General features: G+C 43.8%; 1 protein-coding gene across 2 annotated transcripts in view; it reads left to right on the forward strand.

Moving 5' to 3' along the window:
- tbc1d22a (TBC1 domain family, member 22a) overlaps positions 1-19,531 on the forward strand; it is a 175,038-nt gene that overhangs the window by 83,864 nt on the left and 71,643 nt on the right. For both annotated transcript variants that reach the window (XM_080754694.1, XM_080754695.1), the window contains exon 10: positions 15,134-15,240. In XM_080754694.1, coding sequence (XP_080610820.1) covers positions 15,134-15,240 — 107 coding nt within the window. The remainder of the gene's footprint in view (positions 1-15,133; positions 15,241-19,531) is intronic.

Genomic DNA, 19,531 nt, shown 5'->3' on the forward strand with positions numbered 1-19,531 from the left:
AGCAAGAAAGGCTTTTTCAGGATGAACGTGTGTTTGTGTGTTTGTGTGTTTGTGAGAGAGTTAGAGAGAGAGAGAGAGAGAGGAAGAGAGATCTAGTCAGGGAAGGGCGAGCATCTAGGGACTACTCTCCACAGATTGAGATGCCTTGTCAGCCAATCGGAACAACATGGCTGCAGGAAACACCCACACCTACAGACAGGCGCTGCATTACACCCACAGAACCAATATTACACTCTTCTACACACAGAGAAGGGGATAACAACCAGTCTCGCAGTTGAGACCGTTTAATTTAAAATTCATAGCGTACTGAGTCATATATTGCCTTTAGACATAAGTTCCCTGGTACTTGTGTGCTCCACAGTGAGTACATGCCAGGTGATTTTAGGGCTTTTTATAATGCAGTTTGACTCCCAATCTGCAGTCTAACGTTAACCTAAAGTTTGACCTTTAGTTTCTGTTTGATATGCATTATGCATGCCACAGGCCTATGTTTTATATTTTTGTTTATCACTGGGACCCTGGGAACACTGTAAAAATCCTCAGTGGTAATTTAACTATTTTATAGTATGAATGGAAACAAATCGACCCATTACACCCCATCAGTATTTCTAGCATTTTTCTTTTCTTTTTCTTTTCCATCTGTTTAATGTTATGCAATGCTCTGCATTGAATCTGATGTGCTGAAGGCCTTTTTTTCACCAAGTTCCCATCTGTAATTGTTGTGTTTTTAAGTTATTTTATATTGAAGGCGAAGCAGAGAAAACTATGTCTTGAGACATCACCGTGCACTAGGGTTTCAGAACGTGTCCTTAAAGGGGCCTGCCAAGGGGCCAGCCAAGGGTCCACAGGGAAGACAAATTGAAAAGAGAGGAAAACATAATAAAACTAGAAGAGAAAATTTCTAAGAAATTTTAAGTGTGCCTGCAGCTCGCTAAGTCTGTGCAACCTTGTGTAGCGGTTGGTGTTAGCATTAGCGTTATTTCATTTGACGCAACCCGCGTGTCTGTATGACAAACGGTTCACGAGATCAAGGGTCACTTCCTGTTTGGTGAGGGGCACTTCCTGTTTGGCGAAATAGGCCCCAATTAAGGTCATGGACGATTAATGAATTAAAGCTGCAAGCAGCGATGACCAGGCCCTCGCAGCTCTACCCACGTCACAAGGCCAGCAGCCAATCAGAAACCAAACAGGAAGTCAGCCATTTCGACTAATTAGTGGCGTTTTGGAGCATTTTTGGCCGTTATCACGGGTCGCACTTTAACGACAGTTTTTTGAGAAAAAATTGTTTTGTGAGAAAAAAAATTTGAGAAAAAAACTTTTTTGAGAAAAAGAAATTTTGAAAAAAGAATTGTGAGAAAAAAAAATGTGAGAAAAAAATTTTTTGAGAAAAAAATAATTTTGAGAAAACAATTTTGAGAAAAAAAATTTGAGAAAAAAAAAATAAAGAAAAATTTTTCTTGAGAAAAAAAAATTGAGAAAAAAAAATTTTTGAGAAAAAAAATTTTTTGAGAAAAAAATTGAGAAAAAAAAATTTGAGAAAAAAAATTTGAGAAAAAAAAAATTTTGAGAAAAAAAATTTGAGAAAAAAAAAATTTTGAGAAAAAAAATTTGAGAAAAAAAAAATTTGAGAAAAAAAAATGTGAGAAAAAAAAATTTTGAGAAAAAAAAAAATTTGAGAAAAAAAAATTTGAGAAAAAAAAATTTGAGAAAAAAAAAATTGAGAAAAAAAATTTGAGAAAAAAAGAAAAGGTATGACACCAGCCGCAAGTCTGTACGACAAACGGTTCATGAGTTATAGAGGCACTTCCTGTTTGGTGAAGGGCACTTCCTGTTAAAGAGGGGGCGAGGCTTAATCAATTACAGCTATTGGTCGGAAAAAGACCAAAGTTGTGTGAGCATTTTACATTTTAAATGACGTTGCTAGGCAAAAGTATGGCAGAGTTATGTGGCGCCAAAGTTTCTGGGTTTTTTTCGGAGTCCCCCATTCAAAGTCAATGGAGTTTTTGGGCGTTGTTTTTTGCGAATTACATCGCAATCGTAAAGCGGATCGGAAAGAAAAGTAATAGCACACCATTCCCGGCCGAGCCGCACATTTTGATGTATATATTGCGGCGGTGGCGTAAATTGTGCGGCAGTTATTACGTCCCGAAATTTCCCCCATTCTAAGTCAATGGGGTTTTTGGGCGTCGTTTTTTGCGAATTACGTCGCAATGGTAACGCGGATCGGAAAGAAAAGTAATAGCAACCTATTCCCGGCCGAGCCGCACGTTTTGATGTATATATTGCGTGGGTGGCGTAAATTGTGCGGCAGTTATTACGTGCAGAAATTTGTGGCGAAACTATGGACTTAATTAATTAATTAAGTATGGCGGATTACAATAAGTGTTTTGCCATTGCGTTGCATGGCAGGCACACTTAATAAATACACAGACAGACCCAGATATTAACTCATTGACTGCCAAGGCCCGAGTTTCCCGAGTTATTACAGTAGTCCCAGGCTGCCACAGCCCGAGTTTCCCGAGTTGGAAGCCATTTTGGAAAAAAAATAAATAAAAAAAAATAATCAATTTTTTTTTTATAAAACATTTTCTAAAAATGCCTCAAATGTATTAGGCATGATCGCAATTGCGAAATTGCATGTTTAGCCCCATAACAAACACATCTTTCAAAATGTCAAAAATGGCTGTTTTGTCTGACTTTGAAGGCTTGTATCTCATGAATGCCTGAACGGATTTCCAAGCGGATTGTTTTGTTTGAAAGTTGTTAAAAAGTACTACACATATGGTGCATGATCTAGGCATGGGCGTGCACGATCCGTGCACTAAAAATTGATCCGTGCACTAGAAATTTAGGAAGGTGGCAGTGTTTTTGTTTTGTCTGACTTTGAAGGATTCTATCTCATGAATGCCTGAACGGATTTCCAAGCAGACTTTTTTTTGGAAAGCTGTTAAAAAGTACTATACATATGGTGCATATATGGTGCATGGGCGTGCACGATCCGTGCACTAAAAATTGATCCGTGCACTAGAAATTTAGGAACGTGGCAGCCTGGTACTTGGCGGCCATCTTGAAAAGGGCATTCAATGAGTTAAGGGGGGAAAGAACTGGTCAAATTGGATGATGTCTAACGGTTTTCCTTTTACTTCACACATTTTGTTGCATCTCGCTCTTGAGCACTGTCCGTCTCTGTCTGTCTTTCACCCACAATTTTAAAACTTTGTTATTTTTTCCCCTTTGATTTTGAGAAGACACAAACACCATAATTGCCGCGGGCACGTACCTTTTTGGCGAAGCCCGAACTGGCGAACAGGGGAAATGTCCCCTACCGTAGCGATCTGGCGAAAGAAAAAGGGAAAAAAAAACCTTCTGCATATTTTTCGTCTTTTTCGTTTAATCCTTTTGGACAGGGCGTTTATCGTGCGCTTGCCCAGGCCTTACGGCCTGGGCATAAATATAACGATTGCATTCACCACGGCTTCGTAACTCGCGCGGCCTGCGGCGCTCGGGGGCGAAGAGCAGGACCAAGGTCCGCTGGCCTTCGCGCCGCTTGCAGTGTCGTGGACAATCGAGTGGCTCCGCCTGGAGCTGCGGCGTCATTTACAATAACGCCACGGGCAACAGGCGAGACCAATGTGCAAGCACTCAATAACTACGAAAAATGCCTTAAAACAGAGCCATGTTTAAGACAATAAAACGATTCGCCAGATCGCTACGGTAGGGGACATTTCCCCTGTTCGCCAGTTCGGGCTTCGCCAGATCAGGACTTTCCCATTGCCGCAAGAAATAGTGGAGAAATAGAGTAGACTTTGATCTCTCTCTTTCTCTCTCCCTCTCCATCTGTCTTTCTCTCCATCTGTCTTTCTAACTCTTTCAAATTGTCAGTCTTTTCCAAATCTATTATTTCGTTCCAGAATTTTATGTGTATTCCATTTGAAGTCTTGCTTCTGTCCTTAACGTCATCTGCCTTGTTCCTTAACGCATTCTCTGCCAGACTCGTCTCAGCACTCTTTGGCCACCGGGCTGTCTCAAATGAAGTGTCTTTAAGTGCTAACTGTCCTTAGCCTCCATCTAAAGCCGGCTCTTAACCACACAGATTCAGCCACGATTTTCCGTCGGAAACGCTTGGAAAGCGTCTCCTGCCGTTAAAGCTGCCGTATGCAGTACTTCTATCGTCGAGTCGATGGGAAACTGGACTTGCTCAGTTGTGATGAGTCGTCCTTGCCCCATCTGGAGTGATGGGTGGGGGCTTGTGTTTTGTTTTGGTAAGAGAAAAGACGGGAGGAAAACTCCGTGAGTGAAACAAGCGACAAGGTCTATGAAAACAAGCCCAAAAGAAGCGGCCATTTTCACCACTTGAGCTCTATTACATTAGCTATTTTCAAAAATAATCTTGAAACAAACCCAAACAAAAGCAACCCGCAACTATGAATGTTTGCAAGGGACTTTACAGGAAAACAAGACCAAAGTTGTTTATAATAAGCAAACCTGGCAACACTGGCAGGCTAGCGTACGACTTTTAAATGCCAAGTTTGCCAACCAATGCCTGAATGCCAGCAGACTACAACAGACTATCAGTTTGAAGCCGTTGGAAGTAGTCTGTTTGGTGGAGAGAGGCCTTAAGCTGTTTAACCGCACCTCAAAGATGTTAGTTATAAGTTAGCACTTAAAGACACCCCCAAAATAAAACAAATCGCCCCAATGATTGTAAGAAATATTAATTCCAGAGAGCGATTTATATTCCGTGAATAATCGAGGGAGGTTATTGAATATTTTTAGACAGAGTTAATTACTTGACTATAAAAAGCCATAAATTGAACCCCTCGTCTTTTGAAGATTCCTCCGATCTGTCTTCTCGTGTCCCCTTCTCTCTTTCTATGTTTCTCATTTGTCTGCAGTGGTCGGGGAGGGGAGGGGAGGGGGGACGGGGGGTCATTCTATCTGATGCAACTGGAGGCAATTTGCAATTCAAATTATCTTCACCACACCATGTGGCATTTTGAGTCAATCATTTACGCACGCACGCACGCACGCACACTATCTACACATACATGCACTAGGCTTGCCATGACTTGGAGATTTTCCCACCAATTACTTATGCGAAACAAAGTGAAGCAAAAATGTAATAAACTAAAATAATGTTGTATATAACCTTTACATGGTTTAACCTTTAACCTTTCTATTTTTAACCTTTTCTTATGTTTTACATCGTTCCTTTTTTGAGTTTGTACAATATCCATTTTTCACCATCTTTCTTTAAATAATCGTCATTATACTGCTTTTATCCATAGCTTAGTTTTTATTTTGGTCAACGCTTGCCTGTTATCTCTCCTACCACGCCAATACATCTTGTAATTGTGGAGTGTGGACAAAATCTTTTCCAACAACAAAAAGATTGCGTCTTTTTGGGATATATATACATATAATATACATATATGTATATATATATATATATATATATATATAGGCAAAATATCATTAAATGGTGCTCCGCAGCTCAAATGCAAAATAAATAATGGGCCTCGATATGAAAAATGTTGAAAACCACTGCTGTATCTATACTACAGAACTGACTGGCTCCTTTAGCTGTGTGCCGGCCCTCTTGCATGTCAGCCATGAGTGCCTTTTAATTATTATCCGATGCCACTCATAATACGTCTTACTATTATTGTGTAGCTAATGGTTTTCCCCCAACTAAGAGCGTAGATTACCGCCTGCTAACGACTTAATGGACTGATCTTTCATGTCCGTTCGCAGAAAACTTTTTTTTGTGCCAATTCCTAAATGTGTGTGAGCGCCAGATTAGCATGCGTCACAGCGCCTTACGAGCAGAGATGATTTTGTCGACTAAAACTATGACTAAATAAAAACTAAGCTGAGATGACTAAAACTAGGACTAAATATATTGACAATTTTGTCAACAAAATAAAAACTAAACTAAAATGTTAGGGAGGGACTAGTGGAGACATTTTATGTTTGGTTGCTCTCAGGTGTTGCGTGTTGAAAATAGCAGATTCAACGTGTTGCGCTGCGACACGTTGTGAGCTTGTAGATCTGCTATTTTCAGCACGCAACCAAGTGTAAAATCAGTGATTACGATGCCATCAAGGCCTGCCAAATTTTCAGTTGACTAAATCAACTGTAGATTTAGTCTTAGTAGATTTAATCTTATATTTAGTCCACTAAAATTAGACTAAAACTAAAACTTTTCAGGTGACTAAATTATGACTAAAACTCAATTACATTTTATTCAAAAGACTATGACTAAAACTAAATCAAAATTTGCTGTCAAAAACAACACTGCTCACGAGCAGAGATGGCTCAAAGGGACAACACTTTTTACATTCAAAGTAGAGGGATGTTATTTTCTTCATGCAAAATGCTGATCTACATGTGAGCTTGTCATTTTGGTAGAAGGTAGAAGTTTCCACGACCCAATAGTAAATGTTCAGGGTGCATACAGTACATACCGCATGGGCTTTAACATGTGGCCGTGACTCACTGGTTCGATTACCAATGCACACATACAGTTTCCTGTAAAGGCAAAAACTACATAAAACACACACACACACACACACACACACACACACACACACACACACACACACACACACACACACACACACACACACACACACACACACACACACACACACAGGGAGATGCAGTGCTGCTTCACATCCACATTACCATGGTTACAATAGCATGAAGTCTGCATATGAACATACGTAATGTGTGTGTGTGTGTGTGTGTGTGTGTGTGTGTGTGTGTGTGTGTGTGTGTGTGTGTGTGTGTGTGTGTGTGTGTGTGTGTGTGTGTGTGTGTGTGTGCGCGTGCGTGCGTGCGCACGCTCGCTCATATATACTCACACACACACACACACACAGCACAAACAGGATATAGTGGGGAGTAAAAGGCGGCGTTGGCGGCTCCACGGTGGCCATGTTTAACATAAGAAGCCATCCGTTTCCTCCTCACATAAAGCGCCAGCACACCCAGGGGGCTACGGGAGCATTATATGCCGTATCTCCAAACACACACGCATGCGTGTGTGCGAGATAAGCCAAAGTGTATTAATAACCATATTCCATTTGATGTCGAGGACTTTACGTTTTAACGTCGCCAAGCCGCTCGCGGTACGCGCCCGCCGCTTGATGTATGGATGCGTGAGAGGCTCGTGGTGGCAGACAGCAGTGATGAGAGCATCATGGAAGCGACGGGGAGCTATTGTCGACGGGGCCCTCAGAGCAGGGCCTTTTATTATGAAGGGTTAGGCTAGGGTTTAAGCGCTTTGATGAAAGATGGAAGCATCGCAGGACAGATAAACACCTGCTTGCACCAGATAGCTTTTTAGGATTATTACGAGAGCTACTTGGATGTTCCCGCGGACTCCCATGCTCTTGTGGAAGATAGGCAGTGACTTTTTCTCTGTGTTCTGTAGACACAAGCAAGCACAGCCCTGGATTTTATCCAGGGATTTTTAATTTTTTAAGTTAATTCAGTTTAATGTGAGATCCGTCGGGTTCATTGCCAAGTAAGTACATTTGCACACACCTTGAATGTGTCCTCTGCATTTAACCCGTCCTAAGTGTTAGGAGCAGTGGGCAGCATCCAGGGAGCAGGGGGGGGGGGGGGATAGCTTCTTGCTCAAGGACACTTCGACACAATGCCCGGGAAGTGTCACGACTGAACCTGGAACCTTGTGTTTCCCAGGGGAGCGCTCCTGAGAGAGAGAGAGAGAGAGAGAGAGAGAGGGAGAGAGAGAGAGAGAGAGAGAGAGAGATTCACTTAAACCATATATGTCTGACTTCCCTCAGGGGTCCATAGTTTTTATCCTCCACACCAAATGTCTTTGTCAAAACATTGCAGATCTACTGTACAAGCACAACAAATCGTGAGCTTGCAGGTGAAGTTTCACTGATGTCACTGTCATGTCAGGGGAATCACTCTACCAGAATGGGTTTGCCGCTCTAACATCACGCTCTGGCTTCACTGTGCTGTCACACTAACATAATCCCTTTTATGCCCACATATGGAGTTCCCTGATGTCATCAATATTAATGATGCCCTGTTAGAGAGATCCCTGTGATGTCAGGGGGAACAAATCCCTTTTATGCCCATCTATGGAGATATGGAGGTCCCTGTGATGCCAGGGGAACAAATCCCTTTTAGAGGTCGCTTGTCACCCTGAGGCATCTTACTAGTTAACACTTTACAAACGTTGGAAACATGTCTTTCGGTCGTACACCATGAGGCTGGTTGGTTGTAAAGCCAGCGGCATTGTGAATCCTTTAAACGGGCGATGAGCAATTAGTATTCACTACATTTTGCTTCTACAACCTTAATGTAACATCACTTCACTTCTTCAGTGTTGCTAGCAATATTTTGCCTGGATCTATCTGTAGGAACCAGCCCTGGGGCCTTGTGGTTAGAGTGGCCACCCTGAGATTGGAAGGTCTGGGTTCGATCCCCGGCCGGGTCACAGCAAAGACTATACAAATGGGACCCAATACCTCCCTGTATAGCACTGTGAGTAAGTCCCTACGACAGACTAGCGTCATGTCCAGGAGGTGTACTTGTACATCAAGCCACCCCATGCTACAGAAACAGGAGATGGGCTCCTGCCCTATGTTCCACATGGCTCGGTAAGGCTTACTACTATCCATAGGACACATTGGCAATAATGTTCGCAATTGTACCATGTGTCTGAGATACTGTAGTGTAGCTTTATGTTTGGGGGAAAAAACTTCCAAAGACGAGTATCATGGCAGAAACCTGTGTAAAGCCATTTGTAAATATTGTGTACGGTACATTGTCGACTCTGTGGAATAGCTTTTATTTTAGGCCTCTGTTGCAGTGTTTTTTTCTCAGGCTTGCTGCGGTGATCAGAGCTCAACTAAAGTGTTCATTTATCCATTTGTGCACAAGCGTGTGTGTGTGTTTGTGAGAGACAGACAGACAGACAGACAGACAGAGATTGTTGCATTAAAAAGTGACAGTGAAGTCCGGCGGCGTTTGACAATACGCATTTCCTCATGATTAATACAAACTGTCAGAACGTTGTCAGTTGGCTGCGTTTGTATTGCCACTCTCTGCTCATGCAATCCTACACAGTACACACACACATGCACGCACGCTTCGTTTGATGATTATATCAGTTTAAAATGGCCCATTCATCATTTTATATCACATTACTGTGTGGCCTGAGTCACTGAGGCCAGATGGCTGTGTGTGTGTGTGTGTGTGTGTGTGTGTGTGTGTGTGTGTGTGTGTGTGTGTGTGTGTGTGTGTGTGTGTGTGTGTGTGTGTGTGTGTGTGTGTGTGTGTGTGTGTGTGTGTGTGTGTGTGTGTGTGTGTGTGTGTGTGTGTGTGTGTGTGTTCTGGGGGGTTTGCATACGTGTGTGTGTGTGTGTCTCAATTCCTGCCAGGACAAACAGGAAATCAGCCATGGGTTCTGTAGTGAGCGGCACTGGCAATTTCACTGTGTAAGAGGCTGAGTGGGGTGAAGGCTGTGAGGAATTGAGTTCTGTATTAGGGATGGGACGATTAGCAATATTATCGTTTATCGTGATAAAAAACACTCACGATAATCGTATCGTGTAGATTTAATATATTGCGATATCGTCCTCCGTCATGCACTGGGATCAATTCACCTTTTATTTGCTGAGGTGCATATCCGGTATCATTTAAACCCTCTATAATTGGTAAAAGGTACTTTTATTTTAGGCCTCTGTTGCAGTGTTTTTTTCTCAGGCTTGCTGCGGTGATCAGAGCTCAACTAAAGTGTTCATTTATCCATTTGTGCACAAGCGTGTGTGTGTGTTTGTGAGAGACAGACAGACAGACAGACAGACAGAGATTGTTGCATTAAAAAGTGACAGTGAAGTCCGGCGGCGTTTGACAATACGCATTTCCTCATGATTAATACAAACTGTCAGAACGTTGTCAGTTGGCTGCGTTTGTATTGCCACTCTCTGCTCATGCAATCCTACACAGTACACACACACATGCACGCACGCTTCGTTTGATGATTATATCAGTTTAAAATGGCCCATTCATCATTTTATATCACATTACTGTGTGGCCTGAGTCACTGAGGCCAGATGGCTGTGTGTGTGTGTGTGTGTGTGTGTGTGTGTGTGTGTGTGTGTGTGTGTGTGTGTGTGTGTGTGTGTGTGTGTGTGTGTGTGTTCTGGGGGGTTTGCATACGTGTTTGTGTGTGTGTGTCTCAATTCCTGCCAGGACAAACAGGAAATCAGCCATGGGTTCTGTAGTGAGCGGCACTGGCAATTTCACTGTGTAAGAGGCCACCTGTTTTTTCTTATTCTTTAAAGGGTATATTTTAAGATTCTGCCAGGTAAGTGTGGTGAAGGCTGTGAGGAATTGAGTTCTGTATTAGGGATGGGACGATTAGCAATATTATCGTTTATCGTGATAAAAAACACTCACGATAATCGTATCGTGTAGATTTAATATATTGCGATATCGTCCTCCGTCATGCACTGGGATCAATTCACCTTTTATTTGCTGAGGTGCATATCCGGTATCATTTAAACCCTCTATAATTGGTAAAAGGTACTTATAATATACGTACTTCATACAGTCTTTTTTTCACTCTTCACTCAAATGTCTGCCAAAAAATAGCCGATCTACAAGCTCGAGATGTACGAGCTTGTAGATCTGCTATTTTTTGGCAAATGTTGCACCCCAGATTTTGATTATCGTGATAATATCGTAAATCGCGATTTATTTTGTTACAACAATCGTGATATGACATTTTCATATCGTCCCATCCCTATAAAGAGAAACCGCTAATTTCATGTCTTCATTCATTGATTGGTTTTTATTCATACGTTGCTTCTGTTCTCTCCCTCTCTGTCAGTTTACATGTTTGTGTCTTGCTTGGCAAAGTTATTTTCAGGGTTTTCTTTTTTTTCACCCGGGTTCTCACAGATATGTCAACGGATGCCTCGCTGCGTGTGCGCACAGTCAGTGTCATGACACAGTGCACGTTATATGAGCACCACTGACCCAGACAAAACAACACTTTTCTTTGTTTTGAGCCTCATTTAAAGCTAAAATCCAGTGATTTTGATTATACACTGGGACCTACTTTTAGACTTTTGCCTATCCACGAGTTTCCAACGCCCCATAGTGCATTGCGCAGACGTCTGTACCGAGCTTCCGGCGCCGATTTACAAGCTCACAACGGGTTGCATCTGCGACGCGACGTGGCCTTGTATGTCTGCTGTTAAACCCGGAAGTTTGGTCCCGATAGTCTCCAGTAAACTCCCGCGGAAATTTGTGGATAGAAAAAAACAGGCACACCGGCTGAACTAAAATATGTCAGTCAGTCAGTCAGTCTGTCCGTCAGTCTGTCCGTCAGTCTGTCCGTCAGTCTGTCCGTCACGTCACACTTTTCCCCAACTCATATCTCCGCCACCGTTGCCCCAATCCATGCCAAACTTTGCACACACACTCCTTGCCTGCCAATCCACAACCTCCACCCCTCCCGGGACCCCCGGAGCTCCAGGGACCCCCAGGGACCCCCTGTCGCCGCCGCCAAAAAGTGCTAAAATGACCAATGACCACCCCAAACCGGGCTGTTCACGGGGAATTCCCAGGGACCACCGACTCCTGGTGCTCCAGAATAGATGCAAAAGTGGTCGCACCCCTAGTGGAGGACCCCCGCCACTGCAGCGCACATAAAATGCCGTAACTCGGGCTAGGATCGACCGGGAGAGCCGGGGCCGGTACCCACGCACCCGCCTCGGCGGCGCCAAGAGAGCCATCAACATGAATCTGTCCCATATAGCGCCACCATCAGGCCCATTTTTTTCAAACACATTTTTGGACACTGCTCCTACAGATTTCGCCCTAAAATCACGCAAATCGGTACACAGTATATCTACACTCATGTCATCAACATGGATCTGTCCCATATAGCGCCACCATCAGGCCCATTCTTTCAAACAAATTTTTGGACACTGCTCCTTCAGATTTTTGCCCTAAAATCACGCAAATCGGTACACAGTATGTCTACACTCATGCCATCAACATTGATCTGTCCCATATAGCGCCACCATCAGGCCGACTTTTTCAAACACATTTTTGGACACTGCCCCTACAGATTTTGCCCTAAAATTACGCAAATCGGTACACAGTATGTCTACACTCATGTCATCAACATGGATCTGTCCCATATATTTTTTCAAACACATTTTTTGGACACTGCTCCTACACATTTTGCCCTAAAATCACGCTGCGACCTGACGGTCGCTTATCACCCGATTAGGGAGTCTTACTGGTATTTATTTGATCCTGTGTCTCAGGGTTTCTCTAAGGTTACCATATTTTGATGAAGATTTGTGATTATGTAGTTTGACATGAATAAATACATAATCATCTGGGGCTTGTCTGATGATAGTTGAGCCATAGACAGCCTGGAGTGCCTGACATCCCATGGCTCTCGGCTCTCTTATGAATTTGTAACTCTGAGGGTGTACAAGTGTAACCAAATGATCCCTCGATCACCCCCGGATCCATTTGGTTACACTTGCACACTCTCAAGAGTTTGTCAGTCGACACAGAAGATTTGTCCTGTGTACCTGCAGCCTCAATCGGGATGGCAGCCAGTGGCACCGGGGTACTTCCTGCTTTGACCACAGGGGCCACTGTTGCCTTGCGTTCCGATGTCAGACTAGACACAGTGACTGCACTCACTGCAATTACACATAATCTCTCTCTCTCTCGCCCTCTCTCCCTCCCTCTCTCTCTCTTTCCCTCCCTCTCTCACGCTCTCTCTCTCTCTAACTCTCTCTCTCTCTCTCTCTCTCTCTCTCTCTCTCCCTCTGTGTCCTTGTTATTGTGATGAGCTATGCCCAATTCCAGTTTGACCCCCGCTGTACACTTGGAAGCTGTCCCTCCTAATCTGCTGTAGAGTCAAGGTCTGGGTTTGGATCGAGGCCCAGGACAGACACTAGCGGAGACAAAAGACTCATTGGAAGATGCTCTTGTCTTCTGTGTGTGTGTGTTTGTGTGTGTGTGTGTGTGGTGGGAGGGGGACAGTCAGGAGGTTCATCAGAATGCCTGAACCCTGCAGAATGGTTGTGTCAAACCGACTGGTTTCTCAAACGCTGGTTGGGGACCTGGCAGAGGGTCCTGAGATATTCCGACTCGGGAATGGAAATATGACATAATTGTAGAAGTGTGTGTGTGTGTGTGTGTGTGTGTGTGTGTGTGTGTGTGTGTGTGTGTGTGTGTGTGTGTGTGAGTGGTTGTGTGTCTGTCATGCCTCTCTTGCCTCACTTTCTATCTCCCTCGCCTCTCTCTGGGTCTGTTTCTCCCTCTCTGACAGATGCACACGCACACATGCGGACACATGCACACGCGCGCGCGCGCACGCACGCACGCACGCACGCACGCACGCACGCACGCACGCACGCACGCACGCACGCACACACACACACACACACACCACAACCATCTAATAGACTCTGCTGCTCACTGGAGTTGCCAAGGATACCAGGCAAGATTGCCAGGTGTGTGTGTGTGTGTGTGTGTGTGTGTGTGTGTGTGTGTGGGTGTGTGGGGGGGGGGGGGCATAGGCAAAATGACAAAGGTTTTGTCATTTTGGTGTCACACACACACATACACACACATGCTGAAGACGGTATTCCATAAATGTACACACAGACATATATGCACATAATACACACATACTTACCAGAGTTCTCTCTCTCTCTCTCTCTCTCTCATTGCTAATCACACTAGATCCGGTCTCCTCTCCCAGTGGCTGTCAGTGTTTTCTTGTCATAGTCCTTTCACAAACCCAGCACTCTGTCACACACCGCTGGCATTAACGGCACTGGATGACACTCGCTGTTCCAGTCAGCCGCACGGCGCTCATTGGCAAGCCTGTAAGGGACACTGAAAGCAGGCGACATGCAGTCCAACGCAGCGTCTGACTGGTGGAGACAGTCTTACGCCACCGCGCTGCTAAGTTGCTCTCCGCGCCGTGTTCTAAAATGTCTAAAAAGGGTTTCCTAACTACTTGGTGCAGACTTACCTCTCTCCCTAGAAGGGTCTCATTCCCTCTTTCGCTAGCAGGCTTTCTCATTCTAGTCTAGTAGGAAAGGGGGGTCCACACACATAGGGATTTATTTTATCTTCGCCACCTGTTTTTTCTTATTCTTTAAAGGGTATATTTTAAGATTCTGCCAGGTAACAGGCTGAAATATTGCCCCAAAGGGGTTCATTTTTAATGATGTATGCACCTACCCATTCACTTACTATAAAGGAAAAAAATTGCAAGCATATAGTTTTGTGGTGAAAAGTGATGAGTCATCACTTTTCAAATTTTTGTGGGGTCCATATTTAGCGCAAGGAATGTTTTTTTTTTTTTTTTTTTTCAGAATCATGAAAAACTCCTAGTTAGACCCCTCACATTCTACTTAAAGAAGATCTTTTGGGGGGTCTTTTTTTCCTTTATAGTAAGTGATGCGTAGGTGCAAGAAATCATTAAAAAGTAACCCCTTTGGACAATATTTCAAACTGTTACCTGTTCCCTTGCAGTCTCTCCCATTCTCTTTTCTTAGCAGGCTCTCTTGTTCCCTTGCAGGGTTTCTTTTTCAGGCTCTCTCGTTCCCTTGTAGAGTTACATCCCTAGCATTCTCTTCCAGATTTTCTCAATTTGATATATTGAATACTCTGTTTACACTTTGCAAACAGTACAGCAAGTACGATTACGCACCCAATGCCAAAAGGAAAACACAAAAAACGGCTTGATTACTTATTTCCTTTGTGGTCCTAGGTGTTCCCATGTTTCTTATTTTAGTTTTTAGTTTTTTTTGTTTGTTTAACTCTTACTTTCACTCTCTTTTCTTTTCATCTCCCCTACCTCCATCTGTCCATTTCTCTACTGCCTCCCCTCTATCTATCTGTCTTTTCATCTCTACATATGCACACATATAGTGTCTCTACCTCTCTCCTATCTCTTTCTTCACATGTTGTGGTTATTAATGACTTCTGAAGCTGAAGGGCAACTGCATGTGTTTATTGCTAAATCTCTCTCTCTCTCTCTCCATCTCTCTCTCTCTCTCTCTCTCTCTCTCTCTCTCTCTCTCTCTGTCTGTAGAGGAAGAGGTGGAGAATTTTGATGTGTCCAGTCTACAGGAGGAGGCTCTGAGAAACATTGAAGCTGACAGCTTCTGGTGCATGAGCAAACTACTGGACGGCATCCAGGTAACCAGCTGTGTGTGTGTGTGTGTGTGTGTGTGTGTGCGTGTGCGTGCGTGTGTGTGCGTGCGTGTGCGTGCGCGCGCTCTTTAACTCTTTTCTGCGAGAGCAGGTTAATCACATATACTACACATACTATATATACATAGATAAATGATGGAGAGTTTGTAACCAAATGGACTTGTATAGATCTTTAGCTCTTGGGAGTGTAAAATGTTTCATTTTACACTCATTCATTTTACACACGACTGACTCCTTTCCAAGTGTAGGAGCAGCGGTTCTACTCCAAGTCTCTCCCGGGTGACTGAACTTTCACTCCATCTCTAAGGGAGATACCAGCCACCCGTCTGAGAAAACCCATTCCGTCCGCTTGTACCCGTGACCTTAGATGCCGTTGATTAAAAACATATTTAATCGCCGAGTGCCAGGGTATTAATTGATTTTTCCTTAATTTGGAGGCTCGGGGTAAAAGTAATCTGAGTAAATGTAATTGTTGCTCCTATAGCTCGGCGCTGTTCCCCACTACTGTCCCTTGCATTGGATGTTTATTTTGCAGGGCTTTGTGCAATCGCCTCGTCCGTCCAACACACACATATCTCCCAAGTAAAGCCTGACTTTGTAGTACAACGTGTTGCATGCCGAAAGTGGCTGATCTACAAGCGCACAATGTGTCGCATCCGCGATGCATTGAGCTTACAGATGCGGAAACTTGCAGGAAACTTTGCTAGCGACAAAGCAAAATTGCACAGCAATATTATTCATAATAACCTTCGTCTGGTCTTATGTCCTCCCTTTTGATTTTGAAACATAAACCTTTATATCTTTATCTTTTCTAATAGCAGCCTATTACTTGTTATTATTAGTTCATATTTCATGATCAGTCGTTTCAAATTTCATTCTGGCACTGTGTATAAATTGGTCAAATTATGCTAAATAACTCATTGTTACGCCATTGTGTGTAATAATTATAATAATAACCAGACCTTTGCCTGTTTAAAACAATATTTGTTGACCTTCAAGATTTCTATTTGAGGACCCCTGTTCTACATGTCTGTTTTTTTTTCTATGCATATGACATTTGTTCTTGTGTGTGCGTGTATCCCTACGTGCATCTGTCTGTGTTTGTGTGTGTGTGTGTGTGTGACCCTTTCTCCAGTCTAATTATGTGCAGGGCACCAGGTAATGCCACTATTTCTCTTTTAACTCTCTCTAAACACTCTGACACCGGCTGAGGTAATTAGTTTGTGATCAACTCTCACCTCGCGATGACCCCTCTAATATCCACCACCGCATACTATTGGACTTAAACGATGGTGGTGGGGGGTGGACAGACAAAGAGAGAGAGCCAGGGACAGGCCGATGAATGAGAGTAGGCTACTTTGATTACTGCACACGCGCAGTCGCGCACATGCAGGTGCACGCTTGCATTCAGTGCATTCGCAGTCAACGGTGACATCAAGGATGACACTCTCGTGTCTCGACCTGCACTTGACCACTTAAACCCCAACATTGACAAGCTCACAACGTGTCACATTGCTATTTTCAGCATAGATATTTAACAGAGTAAAGAGCCAAAACAGAAAATACACTAGTGCAGAGCCCTGTGGAACTTTGAAGTGGTTAACCACCGCTGTTCGAAAGGTGAGATCTTGTCAAACCAACAAAGTCTACTGTATCTTTGTGGAATTTATTAGACGTTACAGTGGATGGGATAGAATTGTTTTTGATGACATCATTTCCGCTTGCATTCTGGGATTTGTAGTCATAGGATCATTCACGGGCTGCGGAAGGCTGTGGAAGATCGACCTCTAGCATAAACAAAAATGACGAGAAATTTCGTGTTTGGAATGAGTTAATCACCGCTCTACGGAAGGCGAGATCCAGTCAAACAAAGTATGTCTGTGTGGAACTTCTGAGATGTTTTGAAAGCCCCCCCTGCAGTTTCACCTAAACATTGACTGTGTTAAGTTCTTAGATTTGCTACTTTCCGCCGTAGCCTCCTCGTGTGAGAACGCCCGCGCTAACCGTCTGTTAGCTAGGAGGAGGCCCGGCCTAATTAGTAGTGTAAGAGACAACAGCCTCAGCTCAACACAGCGGACATGGAAAACAATGACAATAATTGAGTCTCACTTCCAAACAAAAAAGTATTAATTTCTGGGATGACAGCGAGCAGCCGCGTGCGTGCGTGCGTGCGTGTGTGTGTGCGTGCGTGCGTGCGTGTGTGCGCGCGCGCGCTTACTGCCTGGCAGAAGATCTGTTGTCTTGGCTTAGGTCCATTTTTCTTTGTTGGGGATGTTTGGAATCCACACACACACACACACACACACACACACACACACACTGTCCCAACAGGATCTCACCTGTATTTGCACCTGCTTTCCTGATTTCGGTGTGACTGTGTGTGTATAGGCAAGCACACGCAAAGTGGTGCATGCACATGGCATGTGTGTGCATGTGTTGCCTCAATTCCACGGCACATTTCCACATCAAACGGGCAGCCTACAGTAGCAGCTGCTGGCTGCAACAGCAACGCACGCACGCACGCACGCACGCACGCACGCACACACACACACACACACACACACACACACACACACACACACACACACACACACACACACACACACACACAAACATGCGGATCATACTTTGAAGTCACATCAGCGAGTTTACCCAGGTAGTTCACATATGAAATAGGTTAAACCCTTTCAGCCTGGCCTAGCTATCTTTGGCATGTCATTATAGAGCAGTGATAGCTGAGTGGTTAGTGTCCACACCTAGGACTCCGGAGGCCCCAGAGGTCGCAGGTACGATCCCCCGCTCCAGCTATCACTGCTCCCCTCTCCCCCGCGCTCCTTGTGAGCAGCACCGGGTTCAGCTGGGTTAAGCTGGAGAAAAAAAGCAGCTGGGTTGGGCTGCGATATCTGAATTTCCCTCGCGGGATGAGAAGGTATTCATTATCATTCATTAGGTTGAAATTCTAACAAAAAATCTGATCATGCAGATCATGTGCAAGCTCATATGAGGAAATATTCCCATCTGTCCTTGCAGACAGCAACCACAGAAATACTGCCTTGTGTAATCTGGCCTTCATGTGGTTGTACATCACGTGACCTGACTAGATGCTTTGTCGAGAAGTCGTTGAAAACGGTTAACGGGTATTTTTGTAAATAAATAAATTAATAAACAAATAAATAAATAAATAAATAGATACATTATTCATCCTGACCTGAAAATGAATTTCATGTTTACTTAAAGGTAACCATGCATTTAAAAAGTACACAAAAGGTTTGAGGCTAAATTACCACTCCTGAATAGAGAGCCCCTCTAATTTTTGAATGGCTCTCAGAGGACTTTCAGATGCAGTACCACCTTGGCCTGAGGGGGGGGGGGGCAGTTCTGCCTGTGCAGATGCACCCCAGCCTCTGAGATCCTGGACAAGGGTGAAAGTGGTTTGAAATTCTTGCTGGAACTGTACCCCACATTTTACATTGCTTTTTTATATACTTAGAATATAAAATGTTTAGGTGATGGTCGTTGAATCACAGCACTTTATTCTTTCTCAGTTTAAGGAGCCCCAATATAACTACAAATTGGTAAATGAGACGAGTGTGACGTCACACTCGTCAGCTATCAGTACAGCCTTTTCTGAGAACCCGTGGAAAGATTTTCACCTCTGCCTTCCCAAAAACAGAGAAGACACAATGCTCAGAAATAGGACTTTGTGAGGATTGAAGGTGCTAGGAGGACCACAAAAAAAGGTATTACAATAGGAAAAGTGAAAATTCATGGTGTAGGACCTTTAGCTGGAGAGATCCCCTTTACTGAACAAACACTTTGAAGCCATCATTGCTATTCAGAATATAGAGCTATTTAACACATATTCTAACACACAAATCACTTATGGCAAACACCTTTAACAATATTTGATGTGTCCCTGTTTGCATAGCTGAGTCACAGTCATGATCCCTGTCCTTGATATTAAAAAAACGGTTGAGAATCACTGCCTACTTGCCTACAAACCGACTTATTGTTCACGATTGCTCTGGTATACTGCACGCTGCAGAAATCATTCACACAAATCAGTAGCCCTCAAAGTCTCCTGTGGCTCCCTAAACATTCCAGGCAGTCACACTTTTGTGTGAAAGTTGTGGAAAGTGGTCGCCACTCTCCCTCTCCTCCAGGAGTAAAGGTGGTTGCACACTGCTGCGTTTTTCGGGCCGAATATCGGAGTGAATTTCGGAGCACGCAAATAAAAAAATCAAGCTCACGTTATGTCAATCACGTTTGCACACTG

Source organism: Nannobrachium achirus, assembly GCF_963921795.1.
Source record: "Nannobrachium achirus genome assembly, chromosome: 23".
Lineage (NCBI taxonomy): Eukaryota > Metazoa > Chordata > Actinopteri > Myctophiformes > Myctophidae > Nannobrachium > Nannobrachium achirus.